At 51.1% G+C, this 27,564-nt stretch overlaps 1 protein-coding gene across 4 annotated transcripts in view; it reads right to left on the bottom strand.

The window, feature by feature from the left end:
- Positions 1-26,421, bottom strand: part of ACACA (acetyl-CoA carboxylase alpha) — a 112,277-nt gene extending 85,856 nt beyond the window's left edge. Inside the window, exons 1-16 of one of the 4 annotated variants that reach the window (XM_041425277.1) lie at positions 25,593-26,421; positions 25,227-25,355; positions 18,647-18,693; positions 17,721-17,973; positions 7,095-7,227; positions 6,423-6,561; positions 6,097-6,206; positions 5,679-5,760; positions 5,221-5,319; positions 4,162-4,268; positions 3,398-3,508; positions 3,066-3,275; positions 2,373-2,543; positions 1,591-1,752; positions 1,177-1,340; positions 269-419 (exon numbers count right to left, since the gene is read on the bottom strand). In XM_041425277.1, coding sequence (XP_041281211.1) covers positions 269-419; positions 1,177-1,340; positions 1,591-1,752; positions 2,373-2,543; positions 3,066-3,275; positions 3,398-3,508; positions 4,162-4,268; positions 5,221-5,319; positions 5,679-5,760; positions 6,097-6,206; positions 6,423-6,561; positions 7,095-7,227; positions 17,721-17,947 — 1,866 coding nt within the window. In that variant the 5' untranslated portion in view covers positions 17,948-17,973; positions 18,647-18,693; positions 25,227-25,355; positions 25,593-26,421. Of the gene's footprint in view, positions 1-268; positions 420-1,176; positions 1,341-1,590; positions 1,753-2,372; positions 2,544-3,065; positions 3,276-3,397; positions 3,509-4,161; positions 4,269-5,220; positions 5,320-5,678; positions 5,761-6,096; positions 6,207-6,422; positions 6,562-7,094; positions 7,228-13,313; positions 13,526-17,720; positions 17,974-18,646; positions 18,694-21,810; positions 21,905-25,226; positions 25,356-25,592 lie in introns of those variants that run through there. The other 3 variants (XM_041425279.1, XM_041425276.1, XM_041425278.1) reach the window with 3 other exon arrangements.
- Positions 26,422-27,564: the final 1,143 nt, after the last annotated feature.

The following is a 27,564-nucleotide window of genomic DNA, read 5'->3' as shown; positions in this document are numbered from 1 at the left end:
CTGGATCAAATCTCAAGCTTCCAACAACATTTCCACTGTCATCTGTCCCAGATTCCAAACATAACAACGGTCTCACTGCTTTTCTGGACAACTTTAAGACCAACTCTCCCCAAGAGGGACGACCTAGGATTTCGATATATGTAAGAAGCAATGCCACTGAAAATGTTTATTCATTAAGTGGGCACTGACCACTCCTACACCCTTCAGCAGCAGCAGGCACCACCCCTGCCCCCTGCATGTGTGTCCCTGCAAGGGGAAGCAGCTGCACCTGCACTTTCTCGGCGATGAGCCGGTCCAGCCAGCCCGTGTCGATGCGGTTCTGCTGGAAGCTCTCTGTCTCCAGCAGCTTGATCAAGTATTCCACAGTGGTCCTGAAGTCCCCTCGGATGGAGAGCTCCTTCAGAGCCACCACCATGTTTCTGAAAGGGGAAAGAAGCCCTGTTATCTATCCCATCCTAATGGCAGCATAGCAGCTGCAGGAAGAAAAGCACCTGAAGGTCAGGGCAGAAGAGCACTGGATGGAGCAGGATCTAAAGGAATGGTTGGGAATGGGAGAATATTGATTTCCCTGCTGCTGGTGTGAAGAGCAGCTCAGTGGGATCAGGAGCTCCCCCTGCTATCATCACTCAGGGCCCTACCATGTGTCAGAGTGTACAGCAGACAGACAGACAGATGTGGTGTCCACCCCACCCAGAGTGGAACTGGGAAAGGCTCTGGATGAAAAACGTGGATGACAGGTCAGACAGGTCTGCCTTAGGACCAGGTGCTTTAAAACCCCACACCACAGAGGACACTCCATGGTTCACAAACCATCCTGAAGCATTGGTCAGTCAGGTTAGCAATGATTTTCCTGTTAGAAGCCTTCACCTGGATGCTTTAAAGAAAAACTTTCACCCTGTGGTAGCTGAGTCACAGCCCAGCAGCAGGTATACAAGGCAGGGATGAAACAGAAAGGAAGAAAAAAGAAAGAAAATTAAGCAAAAAGTGTAGAAATGTAGGTTCAACATAGTGGAATTGCAAAGCAAGACAGGATGGGAAGCCTGACCACAAAATGGAAAACAAGATAAAGACATGGAAATTGCTCTTGAAACTCCTAGAAGTAAGGAGCCTTGTTTTCTCTGGATCAAAGAGGACAAAGCCAAGCAATTCCCAATCCCTCCCACACCCCTGACTTACGAGATGGCTTCCTCACGGTTCTCCCCCCAGGAGAAGCAGTGCCCAAACTGAGAATCAGCAAACTCATGGAGCCCTCCTGCAGCAGCCACACTGAAATAGCCCCAGACGTTCTTATTGCTGCGGAAATTCAGCTCCTGAACGGTGCCAGAGCTGGGCTTAAACCCCTGCAAAGACAGACAGACACTGCTCTAGGGCCTAAAGAAAAGGTGAATAATCCAGAATTAGGGTTCTGAGGGCTCTGAGAACAGCTCTTTGTGCTGCAACATGGTACAACAAGTTCAGGCTGTGTCTAACCGGGGTCTAAGTGAGGTAAGCGAAGAATCTCTCAAATTTGCTGCCAAAACTTCCAGCAGCAGCAGGGACTGGCCCTGGAAAGCCCAGAGTGAGCAGCAGGCACAGAAATGGAAGGCTCACCTCATCAGGATTCTCACTGGTGATGCGGGCAGCGATGACGTGGCCACGGGGGCTGGGGACGTGGGCTGAGTTCTCAAAATCAATGGTTGTGTCCCCCCAGGGAGAAACTCCATACATCACCCTGATGTCCTTGATCCTGTGCAGGGGGATCCCCATGGCAATCTAAGGAGGAAAAAAAAGAAATTAATTAAAAAAAAAAACCACCACTAAGATTCTCTCCTCATAGAGCCAAACACTGACACTTCCCAGGACAACTCAGCTCAGTGTAATATCCACCTTAAGCCCTCCAGGCAGTATTTTCCATTGACTGATTAAAAGGCTCCAGGGAAAGCTGGCAGTGCCAGGTCAGCTGAGGATGGGCATGCATTAGGCCTGTTAAAAATATACTGAGGACCCAGTGAGGCAGAAGGGCCCTAATTAGTTATAGGAAACTGTGGAATTTTGCAATTATAAACTGTGGGGAGAGTAACCTGCAGAACCAGCTGCTGGCTGCACCCTTATGGAGCAAAATCCCATTTTCCCTGTTCATTAGTTGGGGTTTTTTAACAGATACAGTTCAAAAAGGAAGCACAAAATCATACAGAGCCTCACTGAGGTGCAAGGGGACTGTGGCATCCACGCACTCCTGGAGAGTTGGGGTTCAGGAGTTTGGGGGGACACACAAGGGACTGACAAGCCACAGCACACCAAAAGGATCTCTGAGGGAACCCCTGGTGTCTTTGGGGAGCTTCAAACAACCGCTGGACTTGCTGAAGGATGAGGAATTGCATTTCTGAGCTCACCTGGAGCTGCGCTGCTGGCAGGTTGACATCTGCCACCATCTCAGTGCAGGGATGCTCCACCTGCAGGCGTGGGTTCAGCTCCAGGAAGTAGAAGCTGCCATCCTGGCTGTACAGGTACTCCACAGTGCCTGCACTCACGTACCCCACCATCTTGGCCAGCTTCACTGCACACTGGGACACAGAAAACAAGAATATTGCACTGCCAGTCACCCGTGCTCGCTCTGCTCACCCACCACAGCCACTTCAGACTTCTGCTGGCATTCTGAAACACCCCAAAACTTGTAACAGGCCCAAGACCTGCCCAGAGAAAAGCCAGTGGCACGGGAGTTTTGATTTCTGACTTATTGACAATTCACAGAAGGCAAACTGAGTTTGATGCAAATATTTGCACTGCTCAACATTAGGCAATTCCTGCAATTCCTGAAACTTGCTTTTAATATGGTAACACACATTCAAAACACACTTCCCTCCCCTTTTTTTGGGGGCATTTATCTTTGAAAGGAGCTGCTGGTGAGATTTAGTGTGGAAATGCGAGTGGCTGCCCACACCAAGCAGGTGGAGACACACAACCCTCGATTGCTCCTTTGAAACACTCAACAATGCCCAACTCCAGCTGATGTAAAACAAAAACACAAAGCCCTGGCTGATTCTGGAGGCTGGCCAGGGCAGGGGAAGCTGCAGAGCCACTCTCACCTGCTCCATGTGCTCAAACACTGTTGAGGTTGCAATGGAGGCTGGAGCCTCCTCGATGATCTTCTGGTGGCGGCGCTGCACGGAGCAGTCGCGGCCGAAGAGGGAGATGGCATTGCCATACTGGTCTGCCAGGATCTGCACCTCCAGGTGCCTGGACTGCTTGGCCAGCCTCATCACAAAGATGGGAGAGCCTGGCACTTCGGTTTGAACCTGCAGCAGGGAGAGAGTGAGGCAGAGCATCTTGTGTGAGAGGCACCTTCAGCTCTGAGGTCTCACAGAGACCCAGCCTGAACATTTAGAGAAAAGCAGCACAGGAGAGAGGGAGCAGTCACCTGTCTGAACAGATTGGGGAAGTCATCTGCATTGTTCACTTTCCTGATTCCTTTTCCTCCTCCTCCTTCAGAAGCCTTGATCATGACAGGGTAGCCAACCTCCTCAGCAGCCTGGCAAGAGGGGCAGAACAGCAGGGTAAGTACAAAAAGGCAGCAGAAGCCAGTGAAAAGATCATTATTTCCCGGCTGATTCACATCCATATCTGACTATTTAGCAACCAATGGCATAGAAACCAAATATCCCATTGGCAAGAGTGCCTGTAGCTGGAAAAATCAGCAGGGATTTTGTGATTACAGAGAACTCTGACCTCTGCAAGTGACCACAAAATCTTTTGTCAGTGCTTCAATGCCATTAAATTTACGAATTCACAGATAAGCTTTCGTATAATAAAGAAAATTATTGAAAATCCTGGGCAGCATGAAAAAATCACACAAAGGAAAACACCAAATCCTGTATTGTGCCAGGAATACTTCTTATTCTAAAACTCCTCCTCAAGCAGAAACTCCAAAGATGAAGTGTGTGCTTGTGGGTTTTTACCAAAAACAAAAACTAGATGACAGCTTTTAACGCAACACAACCTTGCTCCCATATTTTACCTCTCCCTGCTGACCCTCACCCAGCTGTCCAGGCTGGGGCCAAAGTTTGTGAATGATCAAAGTCTCCAGGAGGCAGCTCTGGGGCTGCAGCCTGCTCCCAGTGCGTGCTGCCACGAGGAGGAAGCTGCAGGGCAGCTGTGTGAGCCCCCCAGAGCCCCCAGACCCACCCGCAGGCCGTCGTCGGCGTCCTTGACGTAGCCCTTCTCGTAGAGCTCCTGGGGAACGCTCAGGATGCGCTTCTGCAGGTCGTTCTCCTGCCAGTCCACACGAAGGCCTGGAGCACAAACTGACTTAAAACCAGGCAACAAACTGACAAAGGCAGACTTACACTATAGTACCAGCTGAAGTCAGATGAAGCCCCCCTAAATGAACTCGTTTGTCTCCTCTGTCTGTGCAATAACTCACAGGATTCACAAACTCCCAGGGATCGAGTCCAAACCACTGGGGCAGAGGAACCCCCTGAGCTCATCTAGCCACAGTTAAAATGTGCACAATCTACACAAATCACCACCTTTAAACACAATAAATGTCCTCAGCACCCTCTGAGCTCCTCGTGCTGCCAGGCTGTGAGAAGCCACTGTAGGACACAAGGCACAGCCACACTGCCTGACCAAGGGCTGGGAGCCCTCACAAAAGGAGTGTGCACAATGCAAACAAACATTCCTGATCTCTGGGGAGCAAGCATTTTTATCCAATCCATTATATCCTCCTCCATTTATCTGTGAGAAGCAGGCTGTTATTTACAGTGGTTTGGAAGTGCAGAGGAACTTCCATGGCAGCAGAGTATGGGCTCCAAAACTACACAGAATCATAGGGTGGTTTGGGTTGGAAGGGACTTTAAAGATCTTGTTCCAAACCCTTGCCATGAGCAGAGACACCTTCCATCAGACCAGGTGTCTCCAAGCCCTGGGTGTAGCAGGTGAGCCTGTGAGCATCAGCTGCACTCCAGGAAACAACCTCTTCCATGTTTCCTCACTTCTCCTCCCCATCCCTCCTCTGCATGCTGCCAGCTTCTCCCACCATTCCAGGCTCATTCCACCCCTCATGGAATTGCTTCCAAGGCACCTCACTGGTGTGGTGGGCAAACAGCACAAATGGGAAACCCTGAGCAGATGGAACATCTGCTGGAACACACTTGTGAGCACAGAGCTTCTTAAAAATTGGACATGCTGAAGGAAAAGAAGATCAGGATGATCTTGATAAACACAGGACAATTTCCTCCTTACCACTGCCACTCCAAGGAAGAGTTGGAATGCCAGCAGTCTGAGCCACGATGGAAGAAGCAATTTTATCTCCTAAGGCCCACATGGCTTGGCTGGGAGGACCTGCAAGAGCAAAGACAATGCATGAGAGAGACACAGGGGTATCAGGCATTAGGGCAAGGTCCAGAAGTCTGATTTAGGAAAAACTCCACTCTTCCCATAAAACTGAACCCTCTTTAAAATAAGAACAGGGACAATCTGGTTTATCAGGAATCTCTCCTGATTTTTTATCTCATCATTAAAGGCTGTTTTGGAAACCTTTCCCCTTCTCCCATACAAGAACTGCTGTAAAGAGCAGATCATCCATCTTGCACTGCAGACCATTCCTCATGGCTCTCTCTTGTTCTCAGGGTTCTCTATCTCCCCAAACCTCCCACCTCCAAACAAGGACTAGACATCAGAAGAGCAGTCGATCTCCTCACCCATGAAAGCAATCCCGTTTTTGTGGAGAAGTTCTGGCAGTTTGGGGTTCTCTGATGCATGGCCCCAGCCAGCCCACACAGCCTGCAGGAGAAAAGAAACAATTTGCTCTTTGTTTGAATAAAACAAGAAAGTGAGCAGAAGCAGACACATGCAAACACTCCAAGTCTTTCTTTTCCTCACGGAAAACAGCCTCAGAACAGCCAGGAGCATCTGAGCTACAGGGTGTGCTGCATTTGAAGGATGGCTTGCACCTTGCAGGCCCTCTCCTGCAGATGTCCCTACTGGGACAGCCACTGCACTGTCACATGGGCTGCCTTTGGGTGCTTTGGTTTGGAATTCCAGTTTCTTTGTCCTGCCTTGCTCCCCAGGCACAGCTCCTTCCTGAAGGAGAGAAGACTGCTCGGTGTCACTTCTCACCTGCACTGGGATCCTCTTGGCAATGTCCAGGATGAGCTCCACGTTTGCATAGTTGTTGTTGTTGGGTCCTCCTGGGACTGGCACGTAGTGATCTGCCATTTTAATGTACTCTGCAAACACAGAGGTTCCATTCAGGCTGCAAATCCAACAGCAGGACTTGCTCTAAAACCCTGCTTTTCCCCAGGCTGAGCCCTCCCAGCTCCCTCAGCTGCTCCTGACAGGGCTGGCTCTGGGAAGCACTGACCTACTGACAGATCAGGAGGACATTCCCCTCCCTGCATGCCCAGGGCTGTGCAAGGAGAAGGCTGTGACCCTCCCCAGCTCACCTGCATTGGCTTTCAGGTCCTCAGGGGTGACCATGACCACGAACCTGATGGCCCTCTCGTTCCTGAACATCTCGTAGGACCAGCGCCGGATGGACCTCATGCACTTCACTGCTGCAATGCCATTATTTGCTATCAGGACCTGGGTGCATTAGAAGCTGGGATGAAATAGAGTCTAAAGAGCACAAAACAATTAACAATCATGAAAGGTTTTTTTTCCCTCCCACAGATTCTTTGCCCAGTTTTGGGCTGTGTAGTTTTTTAGCCAGCATCCAGCTCATGCCCATCTGTCAGTTCAGAGAGCAGCTCTTGTTTCCACATAAAATTTTAATGTGTTATGCCTTGGTTGGACTAAAGAGCAGAAGGACCCAAATCAAATTATTAAGCATTTTTAAATACATTTCTTAATGTTTTTCCAGTCTACTTTTGTTTTCTCTGTCTATAAAGCCTTCTGTATCAGTAGAAGTGCTCTGGCTCACTCACATCTTTCTTCTTATTACTTTAAGCTAAAATAATCAGATGTTTGTTTATCACATAGAAAAAGGAAACACAATGATTCCAGGCAGAAGCTCAGAAATATCAGTAATTTGATACCTGCAACATACAGCCTTAGAGAGAGACAAGTGAGAGCTGCAGAGAGGAGCTGTAATATGCTAAAACAGGTCAGGGAGTTACCTTCTCAATAACTTTATTGCCTCCAAAGCGAGTTACAAACTCTGCTGGAGAAGCCACGGTGAAATCTCGCTGCACATCCACCTTCTTCCTGTCCCGGCCCTGCTTGACAAGGTGCAAACCAGACATGCTGGGCCTGAGGAGAGGGAGAGACAAAACAACCTGTCAGGGCAGCTGGGCACCAGCAAAAGAAAGTGTGAGAATAATGGGAAAGTTCTCTTTGACCACATCCCCCAGTCAGACACGCAGAATCTCTCCTTGCCTCCAGACCCTCATGGCCTGGTGCTCAGTTTTACAGGGATGACTCTTTTAAAGTACTTTTCAGCTATTTCCAAAAGTTTCAGGTTATCTGCAAAAATCCCAGCTATGCCAAAATATAAATAGGTAAAATTACATTTGCTGTGTGTTGCTGCCCACCACAGAACTACAGTGCTCCACCAGACTGCTTTCAATCCATCCAGAGGAGCTGGAAACAACAGTGATTTCTGGCTTTGGCAAAACAAGCTGCAAAGATCAGGTTCTGTAAGGAAATCCTCTTGGAAAGCACAGCAAATTTATCTCCAGGTGCAAATGAGAGACTCAGACTGGCTATGGAAATCATTTTCCAAGAGTTCTCCACTACCCAGTCTTTAATATCTTCCTCAAAAGCTCTGGGAGCCAGAGGACAAATTAATCACATTACTCCTACTACAAACACAGAAAGCCAATTTTGTGCCTGCCAAGAGCAGCCCCGTGCCCTGCCACAGCTCCTCTGTGTGGGAATGGCAGAGCCACTTCCCCTCCTTCTGCCTCAGCTTCCACAGCAACAACACAGGGACAGATCACCCTTTGCCTTTGATTTGCCAGAGTTTACAAAGCTGAGTTTGTGAGAGGAAATTCCAGGGGAAAGCACAGAGCTGCTCCTCTCACCGAGTGTCTGCCATGGTGAAGCAGGACTGGGAATTAATCAGGGAATTAATGAGACACTTTTTATGCCACAGGCACTGGAGGTTCACCTCTCTGCTCAGCCCACAGCTCACTTGTTTTTGCTGCACTTACTCTGCTTTCCCTAAGAGTTTCCCTCCCCAGGAGCACAGGGAAGCCCTTCCCCTGCCAGTGGCAGCGCCACTCTGTAGGAAGGAGGATTGGGAAGCTCAGCTCAGAGCTTTGGGAAGCCCCAGCAGCAGCAGGGGTCAGTGCTGGCCACTGGCAGAGCTGTGCCCAGCAACCTCTGCATGGAACCTCTGCCCTAATCAGCTGCTAAGGGCTGCTCCATTGAGCAATTCCACTGGGAATGGCACGGGGTGCAGAGAGAGCTGCTGGGGGAGGGCACAAAGGGAAAAGCAGCACCAGCAGAAGCCAAGGCACAGGTTTCCTTTTGCCATCAAAGGCACCAAGGCCAGGGAGCCCCAGAGCTGCTGCTGGGCAGGGCTGGAGCATCCCTGCTGGAACGAGCTGCTGTTCATCCTGCCTGACAGGGAGCACAGGGATTCCCCCACATTCCCTCAGAAACATCTCATGGCCATGAAGACTTCTCCACGTGGAACACGGACCCTCCTGAGCACTTCAGGAGGAGCACAGGGACACCACAGACCAACGCTGTCCCTCCCAGTGACACCCTGGGACACAGAATGGCTCTGCCAGGTCAGAACAACTCCATCCAGCGGGGTAGCTTATCTCAGAGAAAGCTGAGAGCCAGAGAAAGGCAAGGAACAAGCTCTGTGTGCACAGGTTCAGCCCCTGGTACTTTCCCTTCTTCCACTCAGCTGCACTTCCAGACATTGTCACCAAACTTAGAGCTGTCCCCAAAAGTTCTCACACTCCTGTGAACTCACTGGGAATACAAGCACAGGAGCCAACAGGGAAGAAAGAGAGCAAAGGTGTAGTTAAGGTTGAATTTCTACTAAATTTGTGCATTTAGGGGGTCAGAGTCTTCCTGGCAAGGAAGGAGCACAGTCCAAAGAGTCAGAGAGGTTTATGCACTACAGGTTTATTGAGAGCAGTCTCAACAAAAACAAGATAAAAACCCCAAGCTGAGAATTTGTGAACATGTTTAAATATGAACTGTCCCACTAAGAAATTACTACACACAAAGATACTGCTACAGGCAATATGTCAATAGAGCCTGAGGTTCATCATCCAGGATGCAACAAACATTTGGACATAAACAACTACAGTTTGATTTGTGAGCATGCCAAGAACACCAAGTTTATTGATCAATAATCACAGGCTGCACACTGTAATCAAAACAGAAGAGCTGGGGTTTTTTTTCAGGATAAGATGAGGTAGAAGCTGGACAGGAAGGAAGAAAGCACAGAGCTCTAAACAAAACAGAAAAAAATGCTGAGTTTGTAACTGTCATCCATATTTATCACCTGCTCACAACTGCCATGTTTTGTGATGAAGGAATTTTCAAAATCCTTCTGTCCTTCAGAGCCCACAGGGGGTAGAAGTTGTGCAGAACCTCCAAGCCCTGATCCCCCAGCTGAGCTGCACAGGCATCTCCGTCACAGGCTGCATGCACCGAGAGCCCAGCGGCTCTGCCGGGGACCAGGGGACAAAACGAACACCAAGAGCTCAGAGAGCATCTCCAGCACAGAGCCCAGGCAGGGGCAGGCAGGCACATCTGGGATCCTTACCTCTGCAGCATGTGGTACCTCATCTCCTGACTCTGCTCTGCAGCATCCTCCATGCTGAGTGAGGGCAGCAATCACTGATTCCAGGAAAGCAATCGCTGATTTCAGCAATCGCTGATTTCAGGCTCGCTCTCAGCGGCTCTCAGTCCTGCCAGCCCCGCAGCTCAAGGAGACGCTGCAAAGAGCCTCACACGGCTTCTCCTCCGAGCAGGGCACATCCCGAGTGCTCCAAATCCCATCACCTTTGTCCCCGGCTCCCCCCGCGGCCGTGCCACCCTGGCGGTGACGCAGCAGAGGGGACCGGCCTCCCTCCCCGCCTGAGGGGACCGGCCTCCCTGACAGAAGGGGCCGGCCTCCCTGCCTGAGGGAACCGGCCTCCCTGCCCGCCTGAGGGGACCGGCCTCCCTCCCTGCCTGAGGGGACCAGCCTCCCTCCCTGCCTGAGGGGACCGGCCTCCCTCCCTGCCTGAGGGGACCGGCCTCCCTCCCTGCCTGAGGGGACCGGCCTTCCTGCCCGCCTGAGGGGACCGGCCTCCCTGCCCGCCTGAGGGGACCGGCCTCCCTGACAGAAGGGGCCGGCCTCCCTGCCTGCCTGAGGGGACCGGCCTCCCTGCCTGCCTGAGGGGACCGGCCTCCCTGTCGTCACCGGAGCAGCTGATCAAAGGGACAGCACAGCCGCGGTTACGTAAGGAGTAATGCAATGAGAAATGCAATGAGTAACGCAATGAGTAACGAGCCCCAACGCGGCTGCTCCGAGCCCTGGGAGAGCTCCCACACCGGGGGCATGGCACACCGGGAACGGCAGCACAGCCCCACACGGCTCCGGCAGCAGCCACGGGGATGCAGCAGCCGGGGGAGGGATGCAGAACCCACGGAGAGGGGGATGCAGCACCCACAGGGAGAGGGGGATGCAGAACCCACAAGGAGAGTGGGGAATGCAGCACCCAAAGGGAGGGAGATGCACCCAGAAGGATGCAGCACCCACGGAGGGGAGGTTGCAGCACCCACGGGTTGGGGGATGCAGCAGCCATGGAGGGGGGGATGCAGCAGCCACGGAGGAAGGGATGCTGCCCAGGTGAGCATATCCTCAGCTGCTGCAGGCTCTGTGACCCCAGGGGTTCAGCGCACTTGTAGGATTGTCAGGAGGGGTGGGGAGGTGACAGGGACAGCATCTCCAGGGCTGCAGAGAGGAATGCCAGAGGCAGCTCGTGCAGGCACACAGTGTGACACAGCTGGCAGATCAAACTGGACACCAGCCTGGGAGCTGGGAGACCCTGGACACGTCGCTTCAGTTTTCTGTGCCCATTTCCCACCTAGGGGATGGAGGTGAGATCACTCCATGTGCTGGTAGAATAAATATCCTCACAAACAAAGTGCTACAGCATGGCAGGCTCCAGTAACACCACTGGAGGAAGAAGGTTTGCTCCAGAATCATGGAACACCCTGAGATGGAAGGGACCCACAAGGACCCACAAAGCCCAGCTCCTGGCCCTGCACACACAGACACATCAATTGCAAATTTGGGGTATAGGCGGGATAAGGAAGGGCAGTGACTGCAGCAGTGCCCTGATGGTAAAACCTGAATTGCAACTAGGCACAGCAGCTGGAAATTTTAAAATTTGGGGATATCTGGGTCTGTCCTGATGGAGGGCCATAGCCAGGCAGCACAGCTTTGGTTTGGGGCACAGAATCCCTAAATGCAGCCAGTCAGGAGGGGATCAGTCAAAAAAGGAACAAGTACCCAGGGGAGAATGCCACATTAACCAGGTGACAGCAGGTAACCTCCCTGCAGGGCCAGGGGGCTGAGGCCAGCACAGGTGACACGGTGACAGGGTGAGGGGCAGCAGCAGTGCCACGTGCTGCCAGCCCCAGGTACACCCAGGCACCAGCAGGGAACAGGGACAGTGACACCCTGTGGGGTGAGGGCAGCCTCACTCTGCACACAAACCTCACCAGAGCCAAGAGACAACAGAGTTTGACCAACAGGGACACCCCAACACGCTGTGTCTACCCCAGAACGCAATGCCTTTCACTTGCCAGCCTTTATTCCTCTTGGAAAAGCATCTCACACTGCCCAATCATCAGGTACCCCCCAAATTCCCCAATTAATTAATTCCCAAAAACCCCACCCGCAGCCCCCAATCCAAACAGGCTCTGCCTATTGTGGCTGCAAGGAAACAAACCCAGCTTAATGTGGCACTGTCAGAACATTCCCTGTGCCTTCCACCAGCTGAATCCACTGCTGGCAGAGAAATGGCCACGATTTGCTGCTGGAGGAGCACACCCCGAGGAGCAGCTTCAGCATTGGTTAAAAATATTCTGCCAGCTGAATTCGCTGCTGGGAAATCAATGGTCACGGTTTGCTGCAGCATCCCTACAAAGAGAAGCTGCACACGGACGTGTCAGGGCTGCAGGGCTGCCCACCCAGCACACAGCCACCCCACAGAGCTCATTTCCTGCAGGCAGGGCTCCCCAAACCCTTCCACCCCACGGAACCCAGCCCTGCTCAGCCCTGGCACACACAGGGACAGGCTGAGCCTGCTCCTCTCCTGCTTTTCCATTCCTGAGGGACACCTACCTGAGGCACATCCCAGGCAGGAGATGATCCCAGCACTGCCACATGCCAGGGCTGCAGTGAGTTCTGCGTGCTCCAGAGGCAGGGAGGCATGGGCTGGCCTGGGGAAGGCAGCCTGGAGCAGCCTGCAGCACACACACACACACAGGGTTCCCAGGGAAAGGATGGGCACTGCTTCCCTCTGGATCTGCCCCGAGAAGCTGTGGAGAGAGCAGCTCTCCCCACCCATTTGGGGTTTGTGCTTTGTAAATATGATGAGAATACAATTCCACCCGGGTGATAATGCTCAGGCAGCTGAAGCCTCCCTGAGATCTGCTCCCGTTTTAGCTCTGCCCTTGCATCTGATCTCACAGGAAGGCAGAGGGAAGGAACAAGCAGAAATGCTGTCCAGCAAGGATGCAGAGTTCCACAGCTGGGATAAATGGTTCCCCACCCCTCAGGCACAGGCTCTGCAGGCAGTAATCTGCACCCTGTCAAAGACAGTTTTGCCCATGTTTTAAAGAGCCAGAATTGCCTTGAACACAGACACTGTCAAAACCAGGGCTTCACCTACAGGTCAAAACAAATGAAACTTGACTCAGCTCTGACACGAATTGAGCCTGAGGATTTCAGGGAATTAAATCAAGGATGCAGCACAGAACAGAAGCAGCCCTCTGTTCACTGCCTGGCAAATAACCTCCCTACCATGCTAACACAGAATGCCAGCATCACTCCAGGCAGGTCCTTAGCCTACAGCTGCAATTTTTGCAGAGCCCAAATGGGTACAAGCTGCCAGGATTCCTCCCAGTTAACCAAGTGCTAAAAGTTTGCCAAAAGTTCCTTTCCTAGCCACACACCTGGCTGCTCACCTGCCATGCCAGGTGCATTTGGAACAGGACCATTTCCAGGACACACAGCCCAAACCTCTGAGCTTCCCTGCAAGTCCAAAAGCAACACCCTGACACTGGAAACATCCACTGAATCCACACATCAATCCAGATAAACAGCCAAGTTTAAATCCAATTAATATCCATACTCCAGTTCCTAAACTTACAGAGTACCAAAAGAGCTTCACTTTTCCATCCTCATGAAGTATAAAATTCCACACGTTCCCAGAGCAGCAAACAGCTCAAAGCTCTCCAGGACAAGCCCTGGCACCAAGATAAAAGTGAACAACCACAACAGCAGCAGCACAGGACAGTTGTGCAGCAGAGTGGAAGGAATTGGAGTCCCTGGCAGGGAGCCCTCCCCGTGCTCCTTGGCAAAGTTCAGGTGTTGGACAGATCTGATCTGCAGGAACACGAGAATGGACCTTTTATACCAGGCAGGGGCAGGTGGGGGAGTCTCATTAAATTCACCAGAGTAAGAGATTGGTTATCTCTCCGTTAGAAGGATCAGATAAGCCAGCACGTGGCTGTCACGCTGGGGTGTCACAGCCAGGGAATCTCTGCAGAACCTCCCAACAAATTACTGAATTTAGAGAGGACACTTCTGTTAACTGAGGCTAAAGGGAGTAAAATAACACCAGAATAAGAATACAACTGCTGAGAGGCAAGCAGAGCTACACAGTGTGTTTGCTCAGGGAGCAGAGCAGCTGTCAGGGAAGGAAGGAGCTGCAATTCCCACGTGTAATTCCCACCTTATCAGTACAAGCAGGCACAGCCAGGAGGCCAAACCACCTCCTTTTCTTTCAACAGAGAGAGGAGGAAGTCAACTTTTCACTCCAGGTGGATGAAGTTCATGGCCTTAAACTGAAGGAGGGCAGGTTCAGATTAGAAATTAAGCACAAATTCCTCCCTGTGAGGGTGGGGAGGGCTCGGCACAGGCTGCTCAGAGAAGCTGGGGCTGCCCCATCCCTGGGAGCATCCACAGCCAGGTTGGGATAGAGGAAAGTGTTCCTTCCTCTCAAATCACCCCACACAGAACCTCCAGCACCACCTGACAGCACAGGCAGAGCCAGAGGGGGATCAGGAGCCTGCAGACAGCCTGGAACAGCAAGGATTTTCCCCACAGCACATTTGTGCCTCCCTGCCCACAGCCTGGCCAAAACCACAGCAGCACCAACAGCTCCACAGCATCAATGCTCCTCAGTGCAGCCTCCCAGCCACAACCTGCTGGGCTGCAAAGGAATTTTTTTAGATTCAGAAGAGGCTCAAAAGGATCTTTCATTACGTTCAGGGCTCTGTGCAGTCACTCTAAGCAGGCACCTTGTCCCAGTGCCAGGCTGGGCACGCTCAACCACTGCTGCCCAGGCTAAAATTGAGGCATTTGTCCAAATTTCCTTTAGCAGATGATTAGTTCTGCTTAAGCATCTCCATAATTTATTGAGACACTGAGAAGTCCAACCAGTGTTAGGAGCAAGGAGCTAAACTCTGTGGGCTTCATACGAGGTAAAGCTGAACCCCATCCAAATATTTGGCTTTCAGCTGATACAAGTGGACTGTCAGGTGACTCTGTGCACCCATGTCACTGCTTATGAAACCAGAGCCCTGATGTACAAATACCAGAAGACATCCAGGTTTTGTTCTATTTTAAACAAGAATTTGATACAAGATACTACCTCAGAAGCTAGACATTAAATTTAGCAATAATCAACAACAATTTATTAAACAAAACAGATGGGCCCAAAGTACTTTCCAAGTGGCATTTATGGAGGAATTTACTTAATTTGCCACTAAAACTTCAGAAAGGAGCACAGCAACTCTGCAACAGGTCGGAAAACTGTATCCCAGCAGGACTGGTTGGAAGTGCTGATGGAAACTTCTGCACTCAGAGACAACACAGGCAGAAAAAAAGGAAAAACAAATGGCAGGCTTGGATTTATTATTGAAAGGTGCAAAGAGCAACAGAGACCCTCTAAAGACTCACTCTGGGTGCTTACTGTCCCCACACGCTACCTCAGAAGCTAGACATTAAATTTAGCAATAATCAACAACAATTTATTAAACAAAACAGATGGGCCCAAAGTACTTTCCAAGTGGCATTTATGGAGGAATTAACTTAATTTGCCACTAAAACTTCAGAAAGGAGCACAGCAACTCCGCAACTCCAAGGAAAACTGTATCCCAGCAGGACTGGTTGGAAGTGCTGATGGAAACTTCTGCACTCAGAGACAACACAGGCAGAAAAAAAGGAAAAACAAATGGCAGGCTTGGATTTATTATTGAAAGGTTCAAAAAGCAACAGAGACCATTGAAGACTCAGTCTGAGTGGTTACTGTCCCCACACACCAATTTTTGGGCACTGATGATCCACACAGCAATTTAAAGTTCATTTTTAACCCTCGAGAGCAGCAGCCAGCTGGCACACCTGAAGGTCTCCATGATCTCCAGGGGCAGGAGAGCCCAGAATGCACAACCTGTCCCAGCAGGAGTGCCTTTAGCAACAGCATAAACACTCCACAAGATCAATAAGGTCACACAAACCTGCCATCGCAGACCCTTTGGCAGCTGAGTAAATCCTGAGTTTAAATCATCATTGTTCCCTGAGGGCTGCTCTGCAGCAAAGCCCCTCACCCCAACAGAGATCTCTGTTTTAATCCTGTGGGAAAATCACCAGTGAATGGAAAGGTTTTTGGCAACTTCTTCCGAAAGATATGCTCCCTTGGACCTGACCTCGTGTCAAACTGCCTGTGAATTTTCCTTTATCACCTTACAAAGTGTGGTACCTTTGTGAGCACCTAAAGGAAGCTGGAAGCAAGAGCACCTCTGTTCCATTAACTGACTGTCACACAGTGACTCCAGGCAAGTTGTTGAACTTGTCTTTGCTGTTGTCTTTGTCTCAGTTTCTCCATCCGTAAACATGATTTAGAAATCTCCTGATGAAAGGGATGACCATCCTGAAAGGTATTTCAACTCACCTGAGTTTATCTTAGAAAAACAGCCCATAACGCTGTAACTTTTTTATTTGAATTGGCATTTCTCTCCAATTTAACTCAAAAGTCAAGTGTTCCCCAAAGGGACTGCCAAAGTAAGCAGGTTACAACAGAGGTGCCCAAGGTTGCACACCTATTGCACTCTGGGGCCAGACACTGTCCTGCAAGTTTCTTGCTCTGTTATTTCCATTTACACACTTGTGGTTAGGTGCTCATCCAATTTCTTCTGTTCCTAAGCTGTATATAGTTACAGTTTCCTGCTCCAAAATTACCTTTTGTGCTGCCAAACCACTGCAACTGGCAGGCTCTGGAAAGGCAACCCTCTGTAAATTTGCTTTAAGGTTTTGCATCAGTTGTGCAAGTGCCAGCTGGCTGAACGTGCCCAGCAGCCTGACCAGGACAGCTCTGTCAGGCACAGAGCAATGTCCCCCCTCTGCCCCAGCCTGGGGGTTTGGGACTGTGTGTTCCCAGAGGCTTCTCCCTCAACTGGGAAGGGAAACTCCAAAAAAAAAAAGGAGAGATTACAACTCCTTAGCCTGCACAAGCAAAGAAACCAGCAAAACACAAGAGCAAGGATTAGCTGGTTGTGTAAACATCTAGCACTGGTCAGGAAGCCTTGCTGGAATCAAGCATTCCTTCAAAAGCAGCAAAGCAAAGGCAGTGAGGGATTGTCCAGTAAAAATGGAGTGGGATCCACACAGTCCTGGGTGCTCCTGGAATGGGAAGGAAAAGGCAGAAAGAGCAGACCTCCTGCAATATGGCAACTAAATGAAGGATAGATGGGAGAGTGAAGCCAGACTGCCCAGGCACTGAGAAACTGATCTGTGCATGAGAAGTGCCCAGAGAACAACAGGGAAAATCCCACAGGCACAATCCTCTACTGGAATGCAAATCAACAACACCTGAAATAAAGGGGCCTTTGGACAAGGAAACACCATCACCATGATCCCAAAAGCCCAGCTCATGGCTCACTCACAGAGAATCAGGAGTGGGATCAGCAGCCCCGAGACCAACCCTGAGCTCAGGCAGTAGCAAGCAATCTTGGTTAATTACTGCAGTGTGGTGATAAACCAAGTTAAATCTTGGTTTATCACCACACTGCAGGACTCCAATCTTTACTACAACCAGCACAATTTTCCCTATCCTAACCAAAAAAATTCCAGTATGGAGCCACTGATCCTACCCTCTGCCAATTCTTTGGCTACAATGAAAGCAGCAAATCCCATGCAAAGACAAAACAGGCAAATATTGTTCTTGCTTTCAACAAACAGGGCCTGGAAAAACCACACACAAGTGAAAACTTGAAATATCTCAGTGAAGACACTTCTCTTTTCTGAAAGCCCAAGACAGGCAAGGTGCTTAAGGAATTTAGGCACTAAAAGCAAAGGGAAATCAAAGGGTTTGATACAGATAAACATACAAGAGGTCATTCAGAAACAGAATGCCAGAGCAACACTTGAAGCCAAACACGGGTATAAAGCTGAACCTTTGGAATATCTTTAGAACTGACAGGGTAAAAAGACTGGAGAACTTTCATTAACTATTTTATTAATAATGAAGAACTGTGATTTAACTACTGATCCATACCTCATATGGCTGGCTGGGCCATCCTGAGCGTTGGGAAGCCCCAGGTCGGAGAGGGAGTCAGAGCAGACAGAGGCAGGGGACAGGGACCTCTCCTTCTCCTCCAGCAGGTCCAGCTTCACCAAGGAGCTGGTCTCATCCTCCGAGTTGTCCTCGGACACGGAGCCGATGATGAAGCGCGAGTGAGCGCTCGCGTCCGCGCCTTTGCTGGCTTCAGAAGGCTCCTCCATGGCTCCCCCAAACTGGCCTCTCAGCACTGCCAGGGGCAAAAGAAAGGACAAAACCAAGCCTGAGGTGAATACCCACCCCTGGAGGGCAAAGCAAGGTCCACTGATGGGAAATGCAGCATGAAAAGGGCAGAGCTGAAACCCCGCTCTGCTCTAAGCACTGACTTCCCTGCTTGCACAAGGACTCTGAGATTCACAAGCTGCAGAACCTCCCACCTCAGACAAAGCTGCAGGAGACACCTAAAGGAAAAAAAAAACCCCAACAAAATAACCCCTCACAGCAGACCCAGAACCTATAGACAAAGGCAGGGGACTCCGAGTATCAAAATTCACAGGATTAGAAAATCCCTGACTGGCTTGGGTTGGAAGGGACCTTGAATCTGATCTCGTCTCATCTCCATCTCATCTCATCTCACACCCTGCTATGGGCAGGGACACCTTCCACCAGCCCAGGCTGCTCCTGGCCTCGGACACTTCCAGGGATGGGTCTGTTCCAGCATTCCAGCAGGGAATCAAAGCATTTTCTTAAAAGTCAAAAGAATAATTTCAGCTGAGAAAGGAAAACAAAGGAACACTCCACAGCACAAAGGTGGGATGGGGAATAAACATTTGATAGCCCCTGCTCTGCCTGACTTTGCTGCACTTATATGACAACTACACCCAGCTGCAAACACATCATTAGGAAACGAGGAGTGCACTAACCTCTTGATATCCGTGCAATCTGAGCAGTGAGCCACTTCCAAAACGAACTGGAAAAAAAAAGAATTAGGAAGTAAACATTAGGGCTATGATGAAGCATATCCCATGTGTGTTTTCCTGTTTACACCATCAAAACCATCCCAAAAAAAACCCCACAGGCACGCCACAGGCTGGCTGGCTTGATGCAGGCACAGGAGCTAAACCTGCAGTGCCCAAGTCCAGCCGTGGCACCTCCTGCTGGTCCATCCTTCTGGAATCTTCCGAGAGACCTGACCGTCCCACCCGCCAGAACAACGGGCTGTGCCAGCACTACCTACTTGTACCAAACCTTTTCTGTCACCTTCTGCACCTGCTGGCTCATTCCAGCTGAATCCCAAGGAGGGAAAGCCTCATCAGCTCTGCTAATTACAGCCCCGCTATGCCCAAGGACGCAGCAGGAAAACCTGGCCTGTGGTGTCACAGCAATGGGACATGATGGGCCCTTAACGAGGGCCCAGACAAGCATTTATAGCCAGAGCAATCCCTGAACACCACAGTCCTGCTTTCCATCAGGGAACTGAGAGCTAAGAACTCATCCAACTGGCTCATGCACTTTTGCCATGAATGTACTTGAGTGAATTATTTAGATGAAATCCTGTGTTGACATCACTCCTCCCACAAACTCCACTTGCCCTGTGGCCACGGGCACTTCATTTAGCAGAGGCATCATTAACCATTTTATAACTGAAAAGCCACAAATATCTGCCTGACATGGACATTAAAAGCATTTTAAAAAATCTTTTTAGAGGGTAGAGATGAGAAGAAGGGGAAGCATGACCAGAAAGTTTCCCTGTCCACCTGTGATGCGCAAACTAAACCATGCAGGAAGACTCCTTTAGCTGAGGTGCTCAGACAGCACAAATCCAATTTTGTTTGTGCCTGCAAAGATGCAGACAGTATTTATGTGGATATTTATCCTGGCACCAGATCTCTCCTAAGTTTTTTATCCAGGCAGATTTACTGTTGGCACAACCACCAGCGCCAAAGAGGCTGGGATGCAGCCAAACTAACTTCAACCCCACTTCATTGAAGAAAACCTTTTCTAATTTCAGTAACTAATACATTAATACGCAAGTTTCAAGGATTTTGGGATTTTTAGAAGCAGAGGGACAGGAAGGGAGGCGTTTCACTCAAATATTCCATGAGAAACCATCCACCCAAGGCCAGGCATCGCCACGCTCACACAACTTCACTCCAACTGCTTGTTTGTCCCATTCAGCTCCCAAAAACCCAGTTGTTATCCAAGAAACCCACTCAGGTCCATTTCCCAAGGCACTTCCAAGCCCTGGGAGCCAGTCCCACAGCCAGCAGTTCCGCTGGGGTTGTGCAATCAGCCTTGTGCTGCAGTGATAAGCTTGGCTTGTTCTCAGCACACCGAGAGTCCTCGTTCATATTTAAATTAATTTCAGCATTGTCTGAGGCTAAATTACACAGGGACTTTCCCAGAGATCAGCAGAGCCTCTGGATTTCAGTGCTGTGAGCGAAATGCAAAAGGCTGTGCACTGTACATTGAATATTTCATATACAGAAATATAAAGGTAAACTTTAGATATATACAAGTCTAGAGGTGAATTACATATAAATATAGAGGTGTGTGACATACACAAAAATACACTTACATTAGCTATGCAAATATAGAGGTATATTTTACAAATATACTCATATTATCTATACACATATAGAGGTACATATACAAACACAGAGGTATGTTACATATATACAAATAAAGGGGTATGCTATATCTATAAATAAAGGGGTATATTTATGCACTTCTGCACATTGTATTGGCTCTCTGATACACAACTGTCACAATTCCATTTTCACACAAGCACCTGGAATTCAGCTGAGCACCAAGACAAATCTGTGTGCCACAAACCACTGCACATGCAGTGTTTGTCTCAATAATGCTGAACTAGACCCTAAACCCAAAATTATCCAGATCCTCAGCTGTGCACAGCCCCTACACTCCTCTCCAGCAGCCTGCCCAACAGGTAACTTCTGCAGAGACTGAGAAAAAGCTGCAGTTTGTGGAAGGATGAAGACTGAGAGCTCAGTCCTGCGGGGATGTAAGGCCAGCTGACAGGCTGAGCCTGCTCAGATGCAGAACACACCGGGGCACAGCTGGATGTGCACAGACCCAGCCTGGCTGTGCTCCCTGCTCCCAGGGAAATCAGCTCCCAGCAGGTGTCCAGGCATTTACCAGCCAAATCCGTGCTACCAGCAGTGAAAACTCTGCAACCCAAAGCCAGAATGCGCCGTGTCTGGTTTTGCCTGAGGCAAAACAAGCCCCACTTCATCCTCCACAGCTCTGCTGCCATTAGTCACATCCTTGGCTTGACCCTGAAATGCACTTGTAAGGATACCAGGCTTTAGAAGATTTATAACAGCTTCACTTTAAAATCACTTTTAATATCGTAAAAATATACCCAGGCATGAAACTTGGGCAACGACAGGTGGAAATTAAAGTTTCCTGTTTTTCTCTAAACCATCCCATTCTGAAGATAAATCCACACCTGAAGAGAACATCAGAATTTCAGTGGGCTCTTTCAAAGAATCAGAGTAACACTTCTACCATATTGGTATGGCAATATGAAAAGGAAATTACTAAAACTGGTTGTGTTCAAATGTCTCCTGATTAGAGCTGTGGCATCGCTGATCAAGGTGAACCACTTTAAAAGTGACAAAACGGATTTGTGCTCTCACCTGGAGAAACACAGAAAACGACGGAGCAGGAAAGGTAAAACCAAATTAAAAGAGAGTAAAAAGCAGCAGCGTGCTCACCTGTACCAGGGCTGGGGGGGGAGTTCCAGCTCGGGAGAGAAGGAGGCTCCTGCAGCAGAGGGTCCCCAGCTCTGAAGAGCCTCGGGGCTCCCTGGCCACGCCGTTTTAACGCCAGCCCCACCTGAGCCTGCCCCACCTGAGCCTGCCTCCTGGTTAATCATTGGGCATTGCCTCATCCCCAAACACAACCCAAGAGCCCAGAGCTGCTGCAGAAAGGCTCCTCACAGCCTCCACATCCACTGCCCGCTGCCGGGGGCTCCGCAGCTGATGGAAAGTGCCCCAAGGAGGGACACGAGCAGGGGGAAGGGGCTGGAGGGGCCTCAGAGGAGAGCTGAGGGGACACTCACCAGGGGCTGCAGCTCCCATTTCTGCTCCCTGTGACACGAAGGGACAGCTGGAGCTGGGCCAGGGCAGGGTTAGGCTGGATACTAGGAGAAAAACAACTACCTAGAACTTTCCACCTGTGGATGTAGAATGACAGAATCGTGGAACATCCTGAGTTGGAAGGGACCCACAGGGATCATCCAGCCCTGCACAACACCCCAAAATCCCACCCTGAGCATCCCTGGAGCTCTGGCAGCCTCGGGCTGTGCCCTGGGGAGCCTGGGCAGTGCCAGCACCCTCCAGGGAAGAACTGTTTCCCATTATCCAGCCTAAACCTCTAGAGACCAAAACAACAGCCTGTATTTACAGCTATCCCGGTTTGCTAAAACACTCGGGACTGTCTGAATCCCACTGTCTTGGAGAGATTTTGGCATCACTTAAACACTTTGCTGAATATTTCCTGCCTGCTAAACTGGAACAGACTCCACTCACGCTTCAGATACTTTCCAACACAGCACTTCTCATTTTAAACTTCTTCAAGAATATGTAGGAGAATGGAAGGGCAAGCACAACAGTTTGGTTTGGTGAGCCAATCTGCTTTTAAAACTTCGCTGGTTCTGAGCATCTCAGGGCAGGACCAGACCCAAACTGCTCCCCAGGATTCCCGAAACTCCCCGGGGACAGCAGCGAGATGGATGGAGCAGGGATGCCCCTCGGCAGGTCCCCAGGATCCCGAAACTCTCTGGGGACAGCAGCGGGATGGATGGAGCAGGGATGCCCCTCGGCAGGTCCCCAGGATCCCGAAACTCCCCGGGACAGCAGCGGGAAGGATGGAGCAGGGATGCCCGGGCCCAGCCCGGGGCGCTCGGTGCCGGACGCTCCGCCGCCCACGTGCTGTTCGTTTCAGGGTACGGGGGACCGGCCAGGCCACGCGAGCGACGGGACCGGCTCACGGCCGCCCGGAACGGCCCGGGCGGAGCGCGTGGGACCGGGGGGAACCGGGCGGCGGCTCCTGCGGCGGGCAGGGGCGGCTCCGGCCCGGGAGACCCCCGCGCGTCCCGGCTCAGCTCGGCCCAGCGCCGCTCGGCTCGGCATGCCGCCATCTCCCGCCGGCACGGCACGGCACGGCACGGCATGGCCCGGCCGCCTCCCGCCGGCGCGGCGCCCGGCCAGGTCCCGCCCGCCCCGGGCCGCGGCGGGGGGCGTGACCAATGGGGAGGTGCCGCGGGGGCGGGGCCCGTGGGGCGATGCTCGTGGCCTGAGCGCCGGGCGGGGCCGCGGCCGGGCTCGAACCCGCGACCCCCGGGACAGCCGGGGACAGCCGGGACAGCCGCGACCCCCGGGACCCCCGCGATCCCTGGGACAGCCAGGACACCCGGGGTAGCGGGGACAGCCGGGGCAGCGGGAGCATCGCTGGGCCTGCTCAGCCTCGACACGAGGTGACAGAAGGGACCTCGCCAGTGCCCGTCGGTGTCCGCGGTGGGGGGCCAAGCCGGACCAGGTTCTTCTCGATGGCGCCCAGCAACAGCACAAGGGAAAACAGGCAGGAACTGATGCACACAAAGTTCCACCTGAACACGAGGAAGAACTTTGCTGTGCGGGTGATGGTGTGCGGGAACAGAGCCCGGGCAGGGTGTGCAGTGTCCTGAGCGCGCACACTCCAGCGTGACTCCTGCAGCAGGGACGGGACCATCACCTGCACAGCAGTTTTCCTTCATGTTCAGGTGGAACTTTGTGTTTTTGCCTCTCGTGATCCCCGTGAGCGTGGGAGCAGCAGAGCCCAGGCCGAGCCTGCGCACGAGGGGCCCGCGTGGCTCGGGGACACTGGCCTGTCCCCGCCTTGGCACAGGCAGGGAGGACAGCGCTGATAACAGGTGCTGAGGACACAGCCAAGCAGGGCCAGGCACTGCCAGCGCCTCTCCTGCTTGTCTCTGACCTTCAGCTGCTTGTTCTGCCCGCTGACAATGGGTCAAAGAACTCCCCCTCTTCCTTCTTTTCACATTTTGGGTTTTATTTGAAGTCTGCGCCATTACAGGGTTGCTGAGATTGAAATGGAACGAGTAACAAAAGTTTAAATGCTAATGCTGCTGGACCTGGTGAGCTGTGCAGGCTGATCCTGCTGGAGGTGCCCGAGGATCTGCAGAGAAGTGGGATCCACTGCTCCCAAATACAGATGATTTCCACCAAGGCAGTGGTTAGAAGGTGTGAGACTGCAGGAAACTGCACGTGGTGGGATGGGTGCCCACTGCAAGCAAGAAATACCCAGCCAGAAAATGCAAATTTGGAGCTTTGGAGTTAATAAAATTATTGGGAGAACAGACCATATTCTTACATCCACTTGGACTAAACCTGGAAAATTTGGGCATGGACACTTTTATTTATACCTCTGTAGAGATAAGTACATAGCTATAGATGTGCCTTTCACATAAAGAATCCTCCTCTTTAAGTATTTCATGGAGGAGCTGAAGAGAAGGGCTTGGTGTTGGTTAATCCTCTGCAGTGCTAAATCCCAAGCGCTGCACAAGTGAGGGGGAGTGCTTGGCTTGCTGAGGGGCTGGTCCCAAATCACTGATAATAACTACATACAGAACTTACCAAACCAGGAGATTACAACAGCTGCTGAGTTATCCTGGCTGCTGCTCCCAGAGCTCCAGACCTGCTAAAACCTGCACCTGCACTCTGCCTGCCCGCCCAGCCCAGCGCATCCATCCAGCTGCAAACCCTGTCCAAACACTGCTGGGGGAGGGATTGCTTCACTCCCTGAAATCCTGCAGCAGCTCCTCCATTCAAGGGCACAGAGAGGCATGGACACGTGGAAAGAGCAAGTTAAAGAATTAACCTTAAAAATCCAGCGTGGATTTGGACCTTTTTTGGGCTACGAAGATGGTGAAGGGTCTGGAGGGGAAGGCATGTGAGGAGAGGCTGAGGGCACGTGGAATGATCAGCTGGAGAAAGTGAGGCTGATCCTTGTGGGTCCCTTCCAACTCAGGAGATTCCATGAAATTAAACTAGTGACAGTGGTGGAGTCCCCATTCCCTGAGCTGTCCCAGGAATGCCTGGATGTGGCACTCAGTGCTCTGGGCTGGGTGACAAGCCAGGCTGGACTCCATCTGGGAGGTCTTTTCCAACATAACGATCCTGGGATTCAAGTCTGGGCAGGAATAATCTGTGTTTTACTCGTTTCACAGGGTTCAGACACACTTTCCAATGGTTTTCTTTTTAAATGTTTGAATCATGACCACGTTCTGCTTTGGAGGAGGGGTGGTAAATGCACCTGACACCTTTCCCTGTGCTGCTCCAAAACTGGACACAGTTATTTACCCTCATTCCACCACTTCCAAGCATGTGCACCGTGAACTCATGCCACTCTGCTCTCTCAAAAAAAGGAAGTTTAGCCTGAGTTAATGAACTCCAAAACACACAGGGGAAATGTTTTTACCTCTCGTGACGCCAAGTGCTGGTTCCACCTCTCCTGACCAGGCTCTGATGACACCCCCAGTGCAAACACAGGACGGATCAGCCCGGGTGAGGGGGTCGGTGACACTGCCAGCCTGGCAGCACTCGTGTCCTGGCAGCCAAGGGACAGAGAGAAAGGTCAGATCACTTCTTAAAGCCAAACACCAGCCCTCGAGGCTCCATTGGCTCTTGTTTTAAACACAAGCATCTTAATTTAAATAATATCAGTGCTTGTGAGAAAGCGTTCTGGATTCTCTGGAGCCTCGGCCAATTGAAATGTCAGCGTTTATTTGGGACTGAACAGGAATATTTCATCCTTCCCTGCTCGGAGACACATGCGTGTGGTTACCGAGCAGTCCAAAGCCCGAAGCTGTGCAGGAAAAGGTGATTTCCATCGCCACCGTGTGTCCGAGGCAGAAAACGCCACAAAAACTCCACCCAACAGCGCCGAGAAATCCCACGGAGAGCAGCGAGAGGCCTGATAATGCTCCCCCTGATCCCTCTGTGTGCGGCCTCTGCGTTTGCTGGGCACAGCTGCCCCAAAACTTTTGTGTTTCACCTGGCCTGCACTCCTGCACTGGGCTGCAGGGGAGCAGAAACAAACAGCAAATAATTTCAAATAGCAAATGAAAGTGACTCCATTCGCTAAAACCTCTTGAGCAGCAGCGTGTGAGCACTGAATTCATTGCAGAGCATCCACCTGGATCTTCCTGGAGTGCAGCTGGAGGGGCTGGGAGTTCAGCTGAGACCCTTTGGAGCTGTTTCACATGTGCCATCCAGCAGCCATGGGGTGGTGGAACCTTCAGGGCTCTGCTGAGCTGGAAACCACTGCAGCAGACTTCAGAAAAAAGGGACTTTTTTGTCACTGCTCCCTCCAGGAGCCACCAGGGGTCTGTGGCTCCAGCTCAGGTCAGCCAGGAGACGTTGTCACTAAAATACCAGTTCAAAAACCTCTAAGACTCCACGGATTTTTAATGTTCCTTATTAATATATTTTTTTTAAGACTCTCAGCACTGAAATATCTGAAGTCCACAGAAAGCTGCAGCATTTTTACCTTGCCTTTTCTGGGAAGAGCAGGAACCAGCTACTGAGAAGACTCCCACATGCTGATTCCTGCCATGAACCACCCAGAGTCCTAATTCCCAGATGCAGGAAAAACCTGTTAGCAGAAGCAGTAAATATTTCATTGACATTCCACACTTTGCCTCTCCCAAATTCTAAACTTTTCCCCGTAATTTTTCACATGCAAAAGGAAATCATTGCCAGCATTTCTTAATCTTGTTGGTAAATAGTTCAGACAAGGAGGCAGAGATGGACAGGGAGGAATGGCTTCAGGCTGCCAGAGGGCAGGGTTACGGGGTCTGTGGCTCCAGCTCAGGTCACCCAGGAGACGTTGTCACTAAAATACCGGTTCAAAAACCTCTAAGACTCCACGGATTTTTAATGTTCCTTATTAATATATTTTTTTTAAGACTCTCAGCACTGAAATATCTGAAGTCCACAGAAAGCTGCAGCATTTTTACCTTGCCTTTTCTGGGAAGAGCAGGAACCAGCTACTGAGAAGACTCCCACATGCTGATTCCTGCCATGAACCACCCAGAGTCCTAATTCCCAGATGCAGGAAAAACCTGTTAGCAGAAGCAGTAAATATTTCATTGACATTCCACACTTTGCCTCTCCCAAATTCTAAACTTTTCCCCGTAATTTTTCACATGCAAAAGGAAATCATTGCCAGCATTTCTTAATCTTGTTGGTAAATAGTTCAGACAAGGAGGCAGAGATGGACAGGGAGAAATGGCTTCAGGCTGCCAGAGGGCAAGGTTAGATGGAATATTGATGGAAAAGGGCTAGATGGAATATCTGCCCTGTGAGGGTGGGAAGGCCCTGGCACAGCTTCCACATCCCTGGCAGTGTCCCAGGCCAGGCTGGACGGGGCTCGGAGCACCCGGGACAGCGGAAGGTGTGGGTGCCATGGCAGGGGTGGCACTGGGTGATGCTGAAGGCTCCTTCCACCCAAACCGCTCTGGATTCTCTCTGTTATCTCTGCTCTAATCCCCACAGGGCCAGCTCCTCCTGTACCTGCTTCACAAGGCCACGCACAGAGCCACGGGAGCCCTTTCTCAAGAAAATCACCCCTTCGCCACCTCAAGAGCTGGCGGGATGCCCCGAAGGCCGAACGCCGTGATCGTGCTCCGGTGATGGCGGCAAGGAGTGCGGGGCTCTCTCAGGCGGGCAGAGGGGCTCAGAGCTGTTCCCCGCGGGACACCGGGTGGCACGGGCTCTGCCGGTGCCCTCGTGTGACCCCGGGCTCCCCCCCAGAA

The sequence above is a fragment of the Onychostruthus taczanowskii genome, unplaced genomic scaffold (assembly GCF_017590055.1).
Source record: "Onychostruthus taczanowskii isolate IOZ18803 unplaced genomic scaffold, ASM1759005v1 scaffold89, whole genome shotgun sequence".
NCBI lineage: Eukaryota > Metazoa > Chordata > Aves > Passeriformes > Passeridae > Onychostruthus > Onychostruthus taczanowskii.
The sequence above is the reverse complement of the archived record's forward strand: the minus strand, read 5'-3'. Positions and strand labels throughout refer to the sequence as shown.